Source organism: Anser anser (assembly GCF_964211835.1).
Source record: "Anser anser genome assembly, chromosome: 15".
Taxonomy (NCBI): Eukaryota; Metazoa; Chordata; class Aves; order Anseriformes; family Anatidae; genus Anser; species Anser anser.
The window spans coordinates 2,771,294-2,786,918 of NC_139736.1; the positions used below are offsets into that span (position 1 = coordinate 2,771,294).

The 15,625-nt window shown below is 43.9% G+C and overlaps 1 protein-coding gene across 3 annotated transcripts in view; it reads right to left on the reverse strand.

Annotated features, from left to right (window-relative positions):
* The window catches only part of EPN2 (epsin 2), a 44,514-nt gene that overhangs the window by 7,297 nt on the left and 21,592 nt on the right, over nt 1-15,625 (reverse strand). For 2 of the 3 annotated variants that reach the window (XM_083799423.1, XM_083799424.1), the window contains exons 3-6: nt 6,790-6,914; nt 5,212-5,304; nt 4,793-4,949; nt 1,539-1,712 (exon numbers count right to left, since the gene is read on the reverse strand). In XM_083799423.1, the coding sequence (XP_083655549.1) occupies nt 1,539-1,712; nt 4,793-4,949; nt 5,212-5,304; nt 6,790-6,914 (549 nt within the window). The remainder of the gene's footprint in view (nt 1-1,538; nt 1,713-4,792; nt 4,950-5,211; nt 5,305-6,789; nt 6,915-15,625) is intronic. The other variant, XM_083799425.1, reaches the window with a different exon arrangement.

Sequence of the window (15,625 nt, forward strand, 5' to 3'; positions counted from 1 at the left end):
GTCATTAGCAGATCTTTGGTTGCATCACACACCTGATCCTACTGAAAGCAATTCCTAACCCCTGCACGTTACCAGGAAGCCACTGTCAGGTCCCACGAGGGCAGTTCAGATCAGCTTGAGAGCTCCTACTCTTGCACAGCAGCGAGGATAATGCCACAGAACTGTCCTTACAGCATTAGCTGAATGATTCATAGCGACATGCTTTTAAATCACAATGTAAGGCACACCTCAGCATGCTGGGATTTTATTGAGTGCCTGCACTAGAGAGAGGCCCAGGCCAGCATACATTGCTGCGGAAAAAGAGAGCAGCAACAATTTTACAGCCTTAACCATGGAGTTCTCCGTATTCGTCTGAATATGCTTCTAAAGTAGCATCACTATAACTTAAGATTTGACTTACACTTCCTAAGTTAAAAGGCATAGGAATGCAGTAGAAAGTGTTATCTACTCCATGTAGAGATGGGAAGGCTCTGCTGGCTGAAAACCCAAAACTTGGCCATAGCTTGCAACGAATGAAAACAAAACATTTTGAAAACGTGGACACACCCTCGCCTCAAAATGGAGGAAGAAAAACCACACCTACATGAACAGTAATCACAATATTGAAAAGCTTTGAAGTTGTATTTTTGTATGCACAGAAATGCCTTTTTTTTTCTAATTTAGTTTTAACCTTCAACACATTCCAAGCCAGCAAAGATACAGACTTAGCTCCATAAAAAAGAAGAGAATGAGTGAAGATTCTGTGTAATAATAATACCTATCAAGAACAAAGACCACCATAGCTTAACAACCCTTCTCAGAACAACCCAGTTATTGCTCTTCGCTCAGAGAAAAGTAGATTAGACAACAGCTTGCAGTACCCACTTTGTGACTCCTTTGTTTATTACACACTGTGATGAATGACCGGCAGAAAATGCATTTAGGATGCATTTAACTGTGGTGCCAATATGAAAATGCCAGGTACTAAGGCTGCATTAGTTACAGAGGATGAATAGACAATCACATCAGCATCTTCTGCATCTTGCTACACTCAAGTTTAGGGATAGGTTCGATACCCTCAATTTGAAGTAACAAACCTTTATTTGGACCTCTAAAATCTCCTCAGAATGTGGGGCTGCATAACCTGTCAATCTATGTCTGCAGAGGCATCCATCTGCACAGCTATTTATCATGATGAAAGGTAAAATTATAGCAACATTCATTTCCAGAAATTAAGTCCTCGTCTAATTAAAAACAAAACTCAGTTAAAAATGCAAGAGCAGCAGCAGCCGTAAGAGCTCGGCATGCATCCACACATACTAATAGAAGAATGTAGAAGAGAGAGAGCACAAAGAAAGGAACAGCACAAATTCAGAACTCTGAGTAATCACACATTAAGTTCTTCTTGCTGCTAGCTATTGCAACTCCCATTTATCTTAACTGACCAATTCTGCTAATTGTCCAGAACATTTCTTTTAACCAAGCAATGAAAAAGAAATATTCCAATTTCACCTTAAATTACTCAAATAAAATGGATATGGAATGAGACGATTTCTCACCAGATGTAGAGAGAGGTTTGTTTGCGGGTGCTGGTCCCCAGGGATCCACAGAAGATTTTGCTGCAGTAGAAGATGGCTGAGCAGGAGCCCAAGGGTCAACATTTTTGGACAGAGACTGAGTTGCAGATCCTGCTGGTGCTGCCCAAGGGTCAACGGAAGCAGCTGGTTTGGCACCTGCAAGAAGAGCCAGCAGGAACACAAGTCAGTACAGTTTCACTTTGGAAAGCTTTCACAGGAGGTGAAGCTCTGTTATGAGCCATTACCGCCTATTAACACTAAACATAAAAAGGTGAAGCAGTTCAGTATTAGGAACACTGATAAAGTCTCAGCATTTATGTTATACGTGCAGAAAAACAAGAACAACTAAATTCTGTGGAAGACAGATGAATAATACTAAGCTCCCATTTGAAACTGAACTTAAAAAAATCAGCAGTTCCAACGTGAAAATAAATACGGTTTCACTACAGACCTTGCCAATGACTTAATGGTACCTGACCTAAGGTGTCACAGGGTATGGTATACTTATGAACTCACAGAAGGTGTCTAAAAAGCCTTTATGTAAAACATATGAAATATACAGCATTAGGACTTAGACAAAGGAATCTGCAAGATACAGAAAAAGAACAATTTTCCAATTCTTTTCCACCGTAACGTTATTTTATAAAGTCAGATTCCCTAGCTGGTTGTATTTTTTTTTTAAACCCTCATTTGTAAGCATGTCTCCTGACATAAATTTAAGATGTCCAATGATATCCCTTTCAACATATATTTTTTTTAACCCAATGCCTGTATGTTCAGGACGCCCATTTTTATTTGAAGGTTCTAACTTTTCACTTGGACAAATTGAGATCACCAAAGTGTCTGTAAGTGAACAGACCCTGCACAAGCTTAGTGCTTCCTTGTGTAAAATGAAAAATTAAGGCAGTAAGGGTAGAATGAAGGGGGGGGGGGGGAAATACTTGCCTCACTACATGTAATTTCCTGCCTATTTCCTTTTACTCTTCCTTTTAAACCTAATAATTTATTGCTCTTCAGTTTAGGTGACCTCATCTTTCACTACATGACGCTATTTGGGCTTATCAAACCCCAGAACCACCGAAGCAAATCACATTTCACATCTCTAGCGGGCCAGGGAGCTGCTGGAAGGCATCACTGGGGCTTTGTTCCCAATGCTGTCCATCCCCATTGCCCCTCCCCGGCCACTGAAACATGGGAATGCAAAGCTAATACTTTAAATGCACTTCTTGTGCCATTCTTAGGTGATCAAATCAGACAGTATACGCAACAATAGAACAGAATTACCCACGCAGTGAACAACTAAAACCTTTAACCACTTTGTGGGCTTCAAATTACAACTGAGCAGTGTTCTATTTTTTTAAAGGTACACACAAAACCCCTTGGCGTCCCAATATTCTTGAAAAACACTACACACACTGGCACAGCTTCCCATTTGCAATGTTGGCCTTTGTTTCATCAACAGGTGGCATGGTCTTGCTGCAGCTTCAGACCAGGAAATGCTGAAATGCTCCAAATAAATCCAGCCATTCCCACTCGGGTACTTAAGATTCCCTTTATCTGTCCTTAGTGCTGAGTTACAAGCAACGCCACACAAGAAATGCTAATGACAGAGCTTCCCATAAACGGAAGCTTTCAAAAAAGTCTTTTCTTTAATAAAGAGAGCTCACAAAATTAGAGCACTCAGGAAGATACCTTCCCTTAGCTTCCATTATCTCTCCTGAAATGCCAAAGCATGAGCAGGATTTGAGAATTACAGTTTAATGAGTCACTCTTTTAGTAGCAGTCAAATTCATAAATCTCACATCTTCAAGCCTACCCTTGGGAGCCAAGTAACCAGCAAGCTGGAACAAGGGGTTGTTATATGGCATTAATAAAGTTTGGAGCCACTGGGAGGAAACGCTACAGCTGCAACTGATGCAAGGAAAAGCTTGTCAGTGGATGATATATCGAGCACAAGACTTGAAGGAGGTGGCTTTTGTTTGCTTTTTAACCAGGGAAAAGTACATTGAATCTCCATTGCATTAGGGCCCAAACCTTTGAATTGTTCTAATTTTGTTCTTGCAGTTTATCACCAAAAAAAGTCACAGGTTACAGTTAAACAATGATCCACAGTTGTCCCAGTAGCTAAGTAGGCACTTTTAATGCCACCACAAGGAAAAAAACAAATAAAAATAACAATGCGCTTTAGTATTAAACTTCAAAATTGTCATCAGGTTTCCAGAGGGTAGCACGCTGACTCCTAATGAGACAACTCTGCAGCACATTACAGCAGAGGTCATCCTAGAAACACCAGCCAGCAGCAAAACTGACAGAACTAAGCTGCTGGTCTTCAGGAAGAAAGGGCCCCCTGCACAGAACATGCTGAATCCTCAAAAATAATACAAACAAAATGTAAAGCCAACAAAAAATAGATCTAATGCTGATTCCACAGGCACAGAGAGTTTAACATCTACCGTGAGGAGCCATCAGCCTTCTGAAGCAAAGGAGTAAACCCTTGGGCAGATTCTGGCTAGCCTACAAAACAGCACACTGCACAGGTGGTAAAACGAGCACGTACAAAAATAATCATGCAAAAAGCTGGAATTATTACCCTTTAACAAGTGAAGCACTGGATCTTTGACTTCAGAAAGAAATTCCATGAATTTGGCAACAAAAGCTTACGAAACGCTGAGACTACTTAAAGTAGTAACTTCAATTTTTGTTTAGGATAAAAAAAAAAATCTCCATCTAAGCAATTTCATCCTTCTCATTCTGATGGCATACACATCCCTTCTCGCTAGGAGCAAGGCACGGCAATTCAGAGCTACAGCCTTCCTAACCACAGCATCCTGCTCGGGTACTACATTAATTAAATATTGGCAAGAGTCTAAGCCCATGACACTGGACACAGCTAGCAGTCAAAGCAGGAGCATCCCCCCAGGATGAGACAAGTTGTTTTTGCTGCATTAGGAGAAGACAGAAGCTTCACTCTACTCCTCGTTCTTAAGATTCAAAACGCACACACAAAATCTCAGCTGCTTAAAAAGCAGGAAAGGATCACAACTTCCATTTGTTTCTGCTTGAAAATGTTAAGGGAATGTTAATTCTGGAGCACAGGAAACAACCAAACGGGACTAATACACTGTTGTTATCAAGCGTGACATTGTGCACTGCTATTGAGAAACCTGGAAAAGCTCAACGTTAAAAAGCAAGCCCTTTTAAGATAAGCATTCCCTTCTGGCAGAGTTTAATCTTACCAAATGATTGCCATGGGTCAGAGGCAGTAGCTGCAGCTGTGGATCCTCCCCAGGGATCTGTTTGGTTTGCAACAGCAGGAGGTCCCCAAGGCTCTGTTTTCTGTGGGGCCGGTGCCGATGAGGGCAGGGCATCCATTAGGTCCAAGAGAGTTGTATGCTGAGGGCAGGAACAATCTGAGCTTTAATCAAGAGCATTACTGATCTGAAGTACAAACCCATGAGAGTGAAGAAGCATTTTTTTTTCCTTTTACACACCTGCATCGACTAGTACTTTGAAATTTAACCCACATGGAAGAAGCTTTAAGCTATACAACAAAGCAATCCCAAAAGCATAAAAGAGCTCAGAATTAAGCTAGTTCGTGTTACTGTATTTCAGCTTTTGGCAGCGTAACCGGGAATTTCTTAGTTGAAGGCACTACCTCCTTCTTTTTGGGAATTTTAATTGTGTCTCTGCGACTCTCCTCCAGAGCCATCTGTAATCTCAGATCATCTCCGCGTCTGAGGCGCTCCTCCTGCAAAGGAAATCAACACTGTTGATATAGACCACGAGCCTAGACTGTGCTGCCTGCTCCCTCAGGTGTCCAGCCCCGCAGGACGCTGCCAGGGGAAGCCCGAGCAGCACCGAGCAGCACCGCCGGCAGGCGTGGCGGGATGGCCGGGATTATTTGCTGTGACTTGTACTTAACGCAACGGGAGAACAAATTCCTCCTGGGATTCTCACCTCGCTCAGACAGAGGTCAGCAGCAAGCCGACCCCGTAACAGCAGGCTAGCAGAGCAATCCTTACAACATCCATTTTGCCGACTGAAATTTCCCCTCCTGTTGTTTTACTCCTAATGGGACAGCTATACACAAAACGTCATTTCCAACCATTCACTTACAACGTCAGAAACCCCACTGAATTTAAAGACAAAGTAAATATTCCATCTTTAAATTATCGTGGGTTTTGTGCAGTCAAATAGCACTGACGGACTTAGTGATTTAAACTCTGCCTTTCCTGGCTTTTGTCAGCTTCCCTCCGCATCTAAGGCAACTGTTGCATCTATGAAGAAATCTAAATGAATTAACTTGGCTAACTCCATGCATATTTTGTAGGTTTTAACATCTGTCAACTACTGTATTTGTGGTAGATTTGACTACTGTAAATATTTTGCTTGCACCAGGTCTTTCAGAAGTTGACTAATTCCCCAACTGGCATCTCCCTTGCAATTTGTAAGCTATTTCAGCTGATATATTCTGATACTTATTTTCTTTAACTTTATTGCTTAATAACGACAAAGTTTACTGGGTGACAGTTGCCCTTTCAAAGCACAGAGATTCTAATCTGTAACGTACAGCGGTATGCTACACTCGTCCCAGGAAGGGTTTAAAAATATTATGGACACTCAGCATGGCTGACTTGAATTCTCACTCCCAGCTAAGATTCAACAACTTTGTTATATGTTATATTAACGTGCAGTAAACTTTATCCACAATTACAGCATTTACTCCCAATTCAGAATGAACCCCTTAAGAATTAACACAGTAACATACCCAAAGTGATGGTTTAGGAGCTACATTATTTCAAAAAAGGTTCCTTAGATCTTGAAGCACTTTGTGTTAGATCACCCTTGTGTTCCAGACAAGCTCTCCAAATGGGCCAATCACTCAAAATTTCATTACATTCAGAATTCAGTGACATTTCATATGCTGGCCCCATTAACGAAGGCTTTCAGGACTAGTCATGTTTCCAGTTCTTCCTAACAGAAAGCACCTTCAGTAGCGTGATGATTAACATCCTCCCACACAACAGTCTTCTCGCAAAGCGACTGTCATCTCCCACTAGTCTCAACAGCAGGAAGCCCATAGCTACTTTAAAAAGAGATTTAAAAATAAGAAAGCAACATCTCCCAGAATGGCCTCTCCCCCCCGCCATCTCCACCTGGAGCGAAGCCAAGCTAACATTGCAAAGAGCAGACAGAGCCCCGGCTAGGAAATTGGACAGGTTGGAAAACCTACACGGGCACTGACCTGCTCCGCCACCTCCCGGCTCATCGCCAGCGCCAGCTGCAGCTGGAGCTCTTCTTCTCCGCTCGTCTGAGGCCGGGCCTGCTCCAGCTCGGAGGAAACTCGAGGGGACGTAGCTGTCGGAGACAAACCAGCAGATTATAAATGGTATCTAACAAAAAGGGAGAAGAGGTCTGATGCCTCCCCGTGCCAGGCCCAAGGTCCTGAAGGCAGCAGTGAGTGCCCCGGGGGGCACAGGGCCGGCGGCCATGCCCTGAGCCGTCGGGGTAAAGCTCCTTCCAAGAGCTGAACCTCCAGCTCTCGGCCCAGGGCAGCGAGCCAGAGAAATTTAGAAGGGAGAAATTTGCAAGGCGCTCCGCTTGCTTTAAAGGAGAAATGTTTCCGGGAAACAAAGGCTTTTTGTAGTATCACGACATGCCAACAAGCCGGCCCCGACGAAGGCTGCGGACCCTGCCTCGGCAGAGCTTCGGGGAGACAGGTCGCTGACTTGAAGCTCACAATTAATCACTTAAACGTTTGTCAGTATTTCTTACATCTAATGTCAGTAAGAATTTGCTGGGAGCTGGCCAATGCCAGGGTAAAACTGGACACCACCCACTTTTCTGCAAAATAATACAGTCTTAAACGGGACAGATAAAGAACTATTCTTAACTGCTAAGCAGGCTCAGAGACAAACAAACCAGCTATTCAGACTCCAAATTCACAAAAATACTTTATCATTCTCTGCTAAAAAAAAAAAAATTGGTATATATGTTGGGGGCATTGTTTATTTTTTGTTGCTGGCTGCTCTTTCTTCGGATGAGGACTCTGTTAGCTAATAACTGCTGGCAATCTCCCCCCGCCCCTCAGAAAAACAATCAAGCTGGGCAGCTAAAATATACAATTTCTCAATGCATAAATAATCTGTCACTGATGTTTTCACTGCAGTAGCATACAGAAACTCCCATCCCAATGGGACAGCTCTAATTATCGCTACAGAGTAATTAAACAACTTTTGGGGTCATTCTCTAGCACCCAGGTTATTTAAACTGAAATTCTACCTTGCTGGACAAGGAAGTTTGTATGTAATGGCTGGAATGGTAATTACAGTTTTGCAAAATACACGTTAATATTTAACAAACAGGAACCGTATTTCTGAACTAGAACGTCAAGCTCAAAGAAATCAAGTTCTTTAAGAGGTTGGTTGGGTAGATAGAAATTTGGTTGCCAAATTGTAATTTTAAAAACACTTTCTCAGTCCCTACTTTAACTCTCCAAACACTTCCCAGTCTTGTCTCCCCCTACCTTTTAGGCCAAAATGGCACTATAAAATAAAAACTGCCCGTTCCTCTTTCATCCACAAAGCTGGCTTCAGCCGACGAGGCATGCCTGCTCCTTCCCACCCTACACTCGCTGTGCCACCCCATCCCTTTCTGTTCCTACAGGGCCATCTTTATCACCAAAACCCAGACTCATCCACGTTGTGCTGGTCCCAAAGCTTTCAGGCCAACCAGACTCGCTCCTTGCTTCACGCGTAGGGAGGTGTTACTTGTCCATCAATTCGATCACTTTTTCGGACTCTCTCTCATATGAAGTATCTACATTTAGCCTGCTTCACGAGTACTTCTTGCTCCAGCAGTCACAGACAGGCTCTCCAATACATTATTTGGATGATTAGAGGAATAAAAAGGACATCAGAGAACAGGACGTCTGGCGGTGGGGAATAGCACGACCTTAAAGTGTTTGTAAAAAGTTTGGATGTTCTTAAATGCAAAAATAAACCGAATTCAAGAGGGAAGAGGATAGAACTCAAGAGGAGGTTACCAACGGTAACACACAACAGAAAAACTGAAATCTCTACCTTTTTCTATCAAAGGGAAAAGCAGTACAGTTAACCTGTGTGGATTCACCAAAGTTTTTCATGATGCTTAATGGGATGGTGCTGTGAAACAGGTCAATGTAAGAACCAAAACAGGCAAAGAAGCCCATCGCCAAGGAAGTTTACCATCAGTTTCTCAACAACTGGCTCTAAGGCCGACCTTAGGAAAAATGTTGTAACAAACAAAATGCAGGTTATCGGAAAATGCCAAGATGATGCTATGAAACACTGTCTCACTAGAAGGAGCCTGAACATAAAAAGCTGATGGCTGAGAAGGGAACAGGAGAAATGGGATGCTATGGGGAAAGGAAAAGGATTTGATGACAACCTTCTCCAATTGGGGGCATCGACTGGAAGTGACAGAGGTATACAGAACTTTGTTTGGTACCAACCCAGGCAGTAACTGCCACTAGCTTCCTACAGCTGTCACTGACAGCAGCACCGTGCATCAAAGCATTACTCAGAATTAATCTGACACACCAAATGCAGTTCCAGTCATACAAACCCTCGACAAGTGATTTCGAAAACAGAGTGGATGTGAAGATGCTTCCCTTCTGAGCGCAGCGAATATTTTATACATTTATCTTCACAAAAAGAAGATCGAGCAGATTACAGATGCTAAATACATCAGGTTTGCAAATACTATGGAATGAAAAAAGCTATTTAAGATAAAGGGACAAGAACTAATGATAAAAAATAACTGTGAATAAAACTGAGATACAAACTGATCACCTCCAAGCAGCAGCTTTCCAGCAGGAATTACCGAAGGCCAGATTCGTAACTGGTTTTGAAACAAGGCTGGACACACAAAAGGGACACCACCAGGGTCACCTGAGAGCAGATGGCAACTGGAGCGCGATGAGGAAGGTGCGTCCTGCTTCTTCAACCGCAGCTTGGGGCGAGATGGTGATTTCCTGGACCTTTTACACAGGAGTTTTTCATCTCCGTTGACATTAATTAAATTCCAAAACAACTAAGCAGCTGATGGTAGAATGACTTTAGAAGTATGCGAGATGGATTCCTTAACTTCAGCCCTTTGTTTTCCCTCCTGAGCCCACATGAAGGGCCAGGGGCTGTAAGCGCTCCCCAGCTCCGGCCTGCAGCAGCACACACCATTTTGTGCCAGGTAGCTGCAAGAACGGGCGGTTGCAACCTACTCAAAGCATTGCACTTGTCCTCCCTGGTGTGTCCTCAGCTGCCTGGCTTGGCAGGGCGCTGTGTGACCTCTTGGCTCCCAGCAGAGACCAGCATCCAGGGGCTGAGCACAGGCAATAAGGGGGCTCGCAGGCACCGCTTGTTTCTTTTCACTTTCAGGCTTTTCAGCAATTCTATTTGGTTTTATTAACTCTACGTGGCACTCTAGAGTTCTTCACGCAAAAAAAAAAAAAAGGAGGACAAAAATTGTCGGTTTGAAATTCATCCTTGAGCCTCACATTAAAAAAACATCGATAAAAGCATTGCCGTTTTACATTAAAACTTCCACAGTGGTTGTAAAGCCACCTACATTAACTAGCAGACAGTCCGTTTTTTTTTTTTGAAAAGAGGATTAAAGGACGTTCAGCATGCTGTTCTTGGTAGTGATCTGGCACGTTTTATCCAGCAAGGCTACCTCTCGAGTCCCTCGGTGCTGTCACTGCCCCTCGACAGCAGCCACGTCCCACGTTACCGTTTTGGGTGCGAGGATCTGGCAGAAAGGTTATTGCCTTAGTAACAGTACCGCCGCCACACAAAGAACCCCTTATCCCCCAGCACATGACAGTTAACTCAGATGTTTATGTAAGATGGGACTCAATAGATCAATTCTGACCTGCTAAGCCCCGCTTTGTTGCTGCTTGGGGAATTTGGAGGTCCGGGCTCCCCCCAAGGCTGCTCAGAGGCGTCTGCTTCTGCCGGGGGCTGCCACCGGGCTGCTTCCCCGCCCGGCTCGAGCAGCGGCACAGGGAAGTCATTTCCAACCTCGGATAATCACCGAGGCAGGATTCTGCTCCACCATCTGTCTCCAGCACGGGCTATGACGTCTTTCGTACGTATTTATTGGTAATTTGCTGTATTTCGGCTATATTAAAAGCCCTCTGGAGGTGCCCAAAGGTTCGGTTAATTAAAGGATGTATACAGTACGCAGCTCAAAAGCAGAGTCATTGCCTGCATTAACGACAAAGTCGGTCCCAGCATGAAAATGAGCCTGGGTAATTTTATTTAGAAGCCTGTGCTTGTTGGTTGTGGGTTTTCTGTTGCCTCTCCACACCAAGTGATGCCACAGAAAGCAAGCCCCAGCTTTACCACCTGCAGGAGGCGTTCTTAGTCACGTTTGTTCGGCTTCGTCACACCACTGGCCCTTCCAAAAAATGTAGAGAAAAACGAAGTGTGACTTGAAAAATTAGAGTACCACCAAGGTAAGATCTTAGAAACCAAGAGCAACCCACTCTGGATCCAAGCGGAGATCCCACGCGTTGGTCTTCAAATGAAAGCTTATTCAAATATTGATGGGCTATTTTCCAAAAGGCAGTCTTAGCTCTCAAATTATGAACCAGCATGTGCAAACTACCTGATCTAGAAGGAATTGTGCGGATTTCCAGGTTCCCACTGGAAATCAGAGAGATCTTTCCTATACAGGATGGGAATTAACAGCACCTCTCAATGTGTCGCGGTGGAGCTGATCAGCCTTGCTGCATGATTTCCAGTTGCACTGAAGCAGACAGAGCACTTTTACATTTCATTTAATACCGAACAGATCCTGAAGGCTTATTTAAGTTGAGGAGTATTTTTTCTCTCAGATGATCGCTACGCTTATCTTAATAGACTCATCTAAATAAATTCAGGTAATTTATTCCAACTACCGGAGCCTGGTTACACCAATGCCACCTCCCACCTTTACTCAGAGCACCAAGAAAACTGAAGTACAACGAGAGGATTAAATCAAGTTGTGACACCTGGCAGCAAACACAGGAGTCTACCAGCCTATTGCAACACCTCAAACTTCAGAGATCAGCCAGGCAGCTCATCGAGATCGGTTGTTCCACGTTACGCCAGACATTCCCTGACTCGGGTGGAAGGCCAAAGGTGGATCCCAACCTGCAGAGCTGCCGAACGGATTGCAAGAGAACGAAGAGCCCACCCAGCACTCTGAGCTTTCTGTAACATCACACCTGCATTGCCAACTCCTCTCAATTATTTTCCACTCCAAACAAAAAGGGAGACAAAGCTGAAACAGTCGAGCGAACAGAAACTCGCTGATGCTTCACAGAGCTGCTTTTAAACGAGTCAACTTCATGTGAACCATCACCACAAATACTAAAACTCATCCCTTCAGACTGCTCCCAAAACCTTTACATGCAAGGTTAACAGACTTGGCACTTCACAAGATCCGTAAAAGCCCCTCTCAGTGCATCTTTAAGCAACCTCTTATCAAATCAACTGTCTGTACAACGAATCCCATTTCTCGGGCAAGCGGCCCACCTCCGGGCAAGGCGCTCCTGGAAAATCGGATCACACCGAGCTGTGCCTTGCTCCGGCTGCCACGTCCGTGTAAAGGAGACCAGGACAGTAGAACACGCACCCGTCTTGCCCTGCCAGCATTTCTAGATGCAATCCAAACCCAGAGCAGCAGACGGCCTGAGGAGAGGATGAGCACAGCCTGAAGTAACACAGCTGGGCCTGGGCTGGGCCTAGCGGGACAGAACCTCTCGAAAGAGCAGGGCTTTTAAAACTTGGGTTTTCAAGCACAAAAGCGGTGTAAGGAGAGGACCAGCGGTTTCCAGGGATCCTTCGAAGTTTAAACACATCCACACAAACTCATTCTGGGGGAAGGGGTGCTGAGGAACTGTGTCAGTCTCTTCCCCCTGGCAGAGGACTTTGCTGACATTTTGCTGCCTCCCCTAAGCAGCCCAGACACGAGGAGCTGCTGCAGCCTCCACCGCTCCCCGTGCGGCCCCGGAACTGTCTCTTACAGGCAGCTCAACCCAAGGATGCTCGAGAAAGACGGGGTGATCCGAGTCCAGGTGCTCATGTCTAGGGGCTGCTGCAGGTGCTCGAGCCCAGTACCCCAAACGACCGCCCCACAGATGTGACTGACCACAGGCGACGCTCCTGCCACGCTGCTGACCCCAGCGCCTTGGCAGTGAGCTTCTGCCGAAAAACCCTCACAAAGCAGGAGTTACTAACTGGAGGACTTGGTCAAGAGCAGCAGATCTAACGGAGGTGCTCCCAGGTCTGCCGCAGCCTCGCGGCGCAGACTTAGGGCTCTATATTAGGAAGCTGAATCCTATTTAAGTGATCGCTGCAGCCACGGGTGGAAGAGGGCTGGAGACAAGAGGCTGCAGTTTTCCAACCTGGGTGACTAATGTTGAGTATAAAGACAATATTTAGACACAAAGCCAGATCAGAGGTGGGGCACTACTGCTCCCAAACATTTCAAATATTGACCTTATGTTCCTTCCCCTCCCCAGCGAAGTTAGTTTCAGCACCACACAAATATATTCCTTTAACTTGAAAGGAAACTCCATACGGTTTACACGTTTTCCAAAATAATCTACATAACTTCAACAAATTTTGTCATGGGATATTTAATAGCTCTTAACCTGAGCATTAATTGCCCCTAGCTTAGGGCCAGAAGACAGCCAACAGTCCCCAGCACGTCACAAAGTGCTGCCAAGATGAGGTTGGGAGGAGGAAGCCTTTTTGCTTTTATCTGTGCGGTATCTCTCTTGGCTTCCATTTACAGATCGTAAGACTACGATAGCAAAAACATACTAATATTTTTGCAAATGACAACATCAATAGTCAGTAATGATCACATGCCATAATGTATTCCCAGAATCACACAAGCTTTACAGCACAGAGATCTTCAGGGCCAACACAGTCGTTAAGATGAAGCTTTGGGGGGAAGGATTTTATTAAAAACTCTCATGCTTCGCCATTTCACTTTCCACAGGATTGTTAGAGGTGAGATGAAAATATTTGCAGGGAAAATATCCCTTTTCATCAGTGGAGTATGGGCCGATGGTAATCGCTCGAGACCTTTTTCCATCTTGAATTCTCTCGTACTATACAGGCTATCAGTGCTGCTTTTATTTTTCCAGAAAGGATCATTTGGAATACAAAGACAAGCAACCCTACCAAGACAAAACCCTCTAGCTCAACATCAAATACAAAAACAATCATATATGCACTGTAGATACAAGCCTACACATATGCTGGAGAAGCACAGCTGCTACAGCACTGCAATATTTACAGCCAATGCTGTACACTGCAGCTGTTTCAGTATTTTTGAAGAAAGTGAACAAAAAGTGGTCCACAGACTTATCTAATACTGCTCATTTAGTAACTGACGGGGGGAAGAGATCCCTCGCTCAAATCTGACACCTTATCCACTAGAAGTTACTTGTTCCCATCGTGATCTGTCCTGGACAAGCTATTAAGCACGTGCAGACAGCTCTGATTTTTTTTTTCCTCCTGCAAGACAGTACTAAAAAAAAAATTAGGAGGTTTTGTAGCCACAAACAATCTCTTCAAATAAGGGGAGTGCATTCAGCTACGAATTCTCGAAGTCTGCAATCCCCATCCATTGTGTCTAACAAGAAACAAAAGTAAAGTCTGCTCATACCAAAGCACAGAGACGAAACGTTTCATTTACCTTTGTTGGTGGAAAGGTTGTTACGCTCTCCCCAACTTTATTTACATTCAAATGCTAACAGAACATGCTAAATGCTTTTTAGCAGGAGACTGAGTTTTCTTAGAAGCAAATCTCATCCCATAGACTGCAAAAGGTTTTATAATTAAATCTAGATGCCTCTGATCTCCTCTCCGACAGCACAGAGGAACGGAAGACAATTCTACCAGAACACGCAGTCCAACAACTGCATCTGAAATTGCAGCAAGGAGAGGATTTCCCAGGAACCAACCATAACGTAATTCCTTCTACCTAGCCTGCTGAGCCCACGTCTTCAGCACAAAACAAGGATATCGCTGTAGAATAAAAGAAATCATGATGGATACAACGTCTAACTTCTGAAAAGCAACTTTTCCATTAAAAGGTGTAAGAAAACCCTACATTTATGTAAGGGATTAAATGGCTGGATTTTGACGAAACTCCTCGTCCTACAACAGAGGCCAAAGCTCTGCACACCTTTTGCAAGGTGCTAGTTTGCTTTGCTACACTCAAATAAACCATCTGTACCAGAAACGTATTCAAATTTCAGAAGATACAGGTCTGAACAATTAACAACCATCTGTGTTTTTGCTAATAGACAATTAAATACTGGCGAGTCTCTAGCAGCAGAACCACCTACAGGAAGAAAAGAAAAGCCTGAGATTTCTAAAGCTTCTTAGGTACGTGCTTAAGGGGGAAGAGGAAGGAAAAAAAGGTTAAGAAATCATTACCTCAGAAACAATCCTACAGAGATAGGCAGCAAAGCAATACACAAGTGCGAATTCCTAGTAACCTAACCCTCTGCACTGAAAGGATGACCAAACTCGCTTCTTGACATCTAGTCCCCCATCAAAATTCCTAAAATGTCCAAGGAATAACGACTCAGAAACACGCCCTGCGTTGCTCAATCCTTGCTGTGAGAAATAGTTGGAGGCCTCTGGCAGCATTTAACACGACAAACAGCAGTTGCACGCACCGATTAATGCAAGAGCTGGTGAAGAAATCGGTATGGAACAAACCAAAGGTGTGCTCGGCGTGCTTCAGCGGCTATTACTGCAGTCCATCAGCTGATGACAAAACAATATTTCAAGCTATCTCCTTAATTAGGGAATTTTAAAGATAATCAAATGAGCCCTACGGACCTCAAAAGAAAAAAAAATGTTATTGCAGTGATAAAAATCTACTTATAAATTAAAAATTCATATTGAATCAATCTAACTATGGTTATTAAACAACTAAAATGTTTGTTAATCCACTGTTAAAATAACAGACAAATTCTCATACCTGGAAACCTTCGCGCACTTTTTTTTTAAACCCCGCAT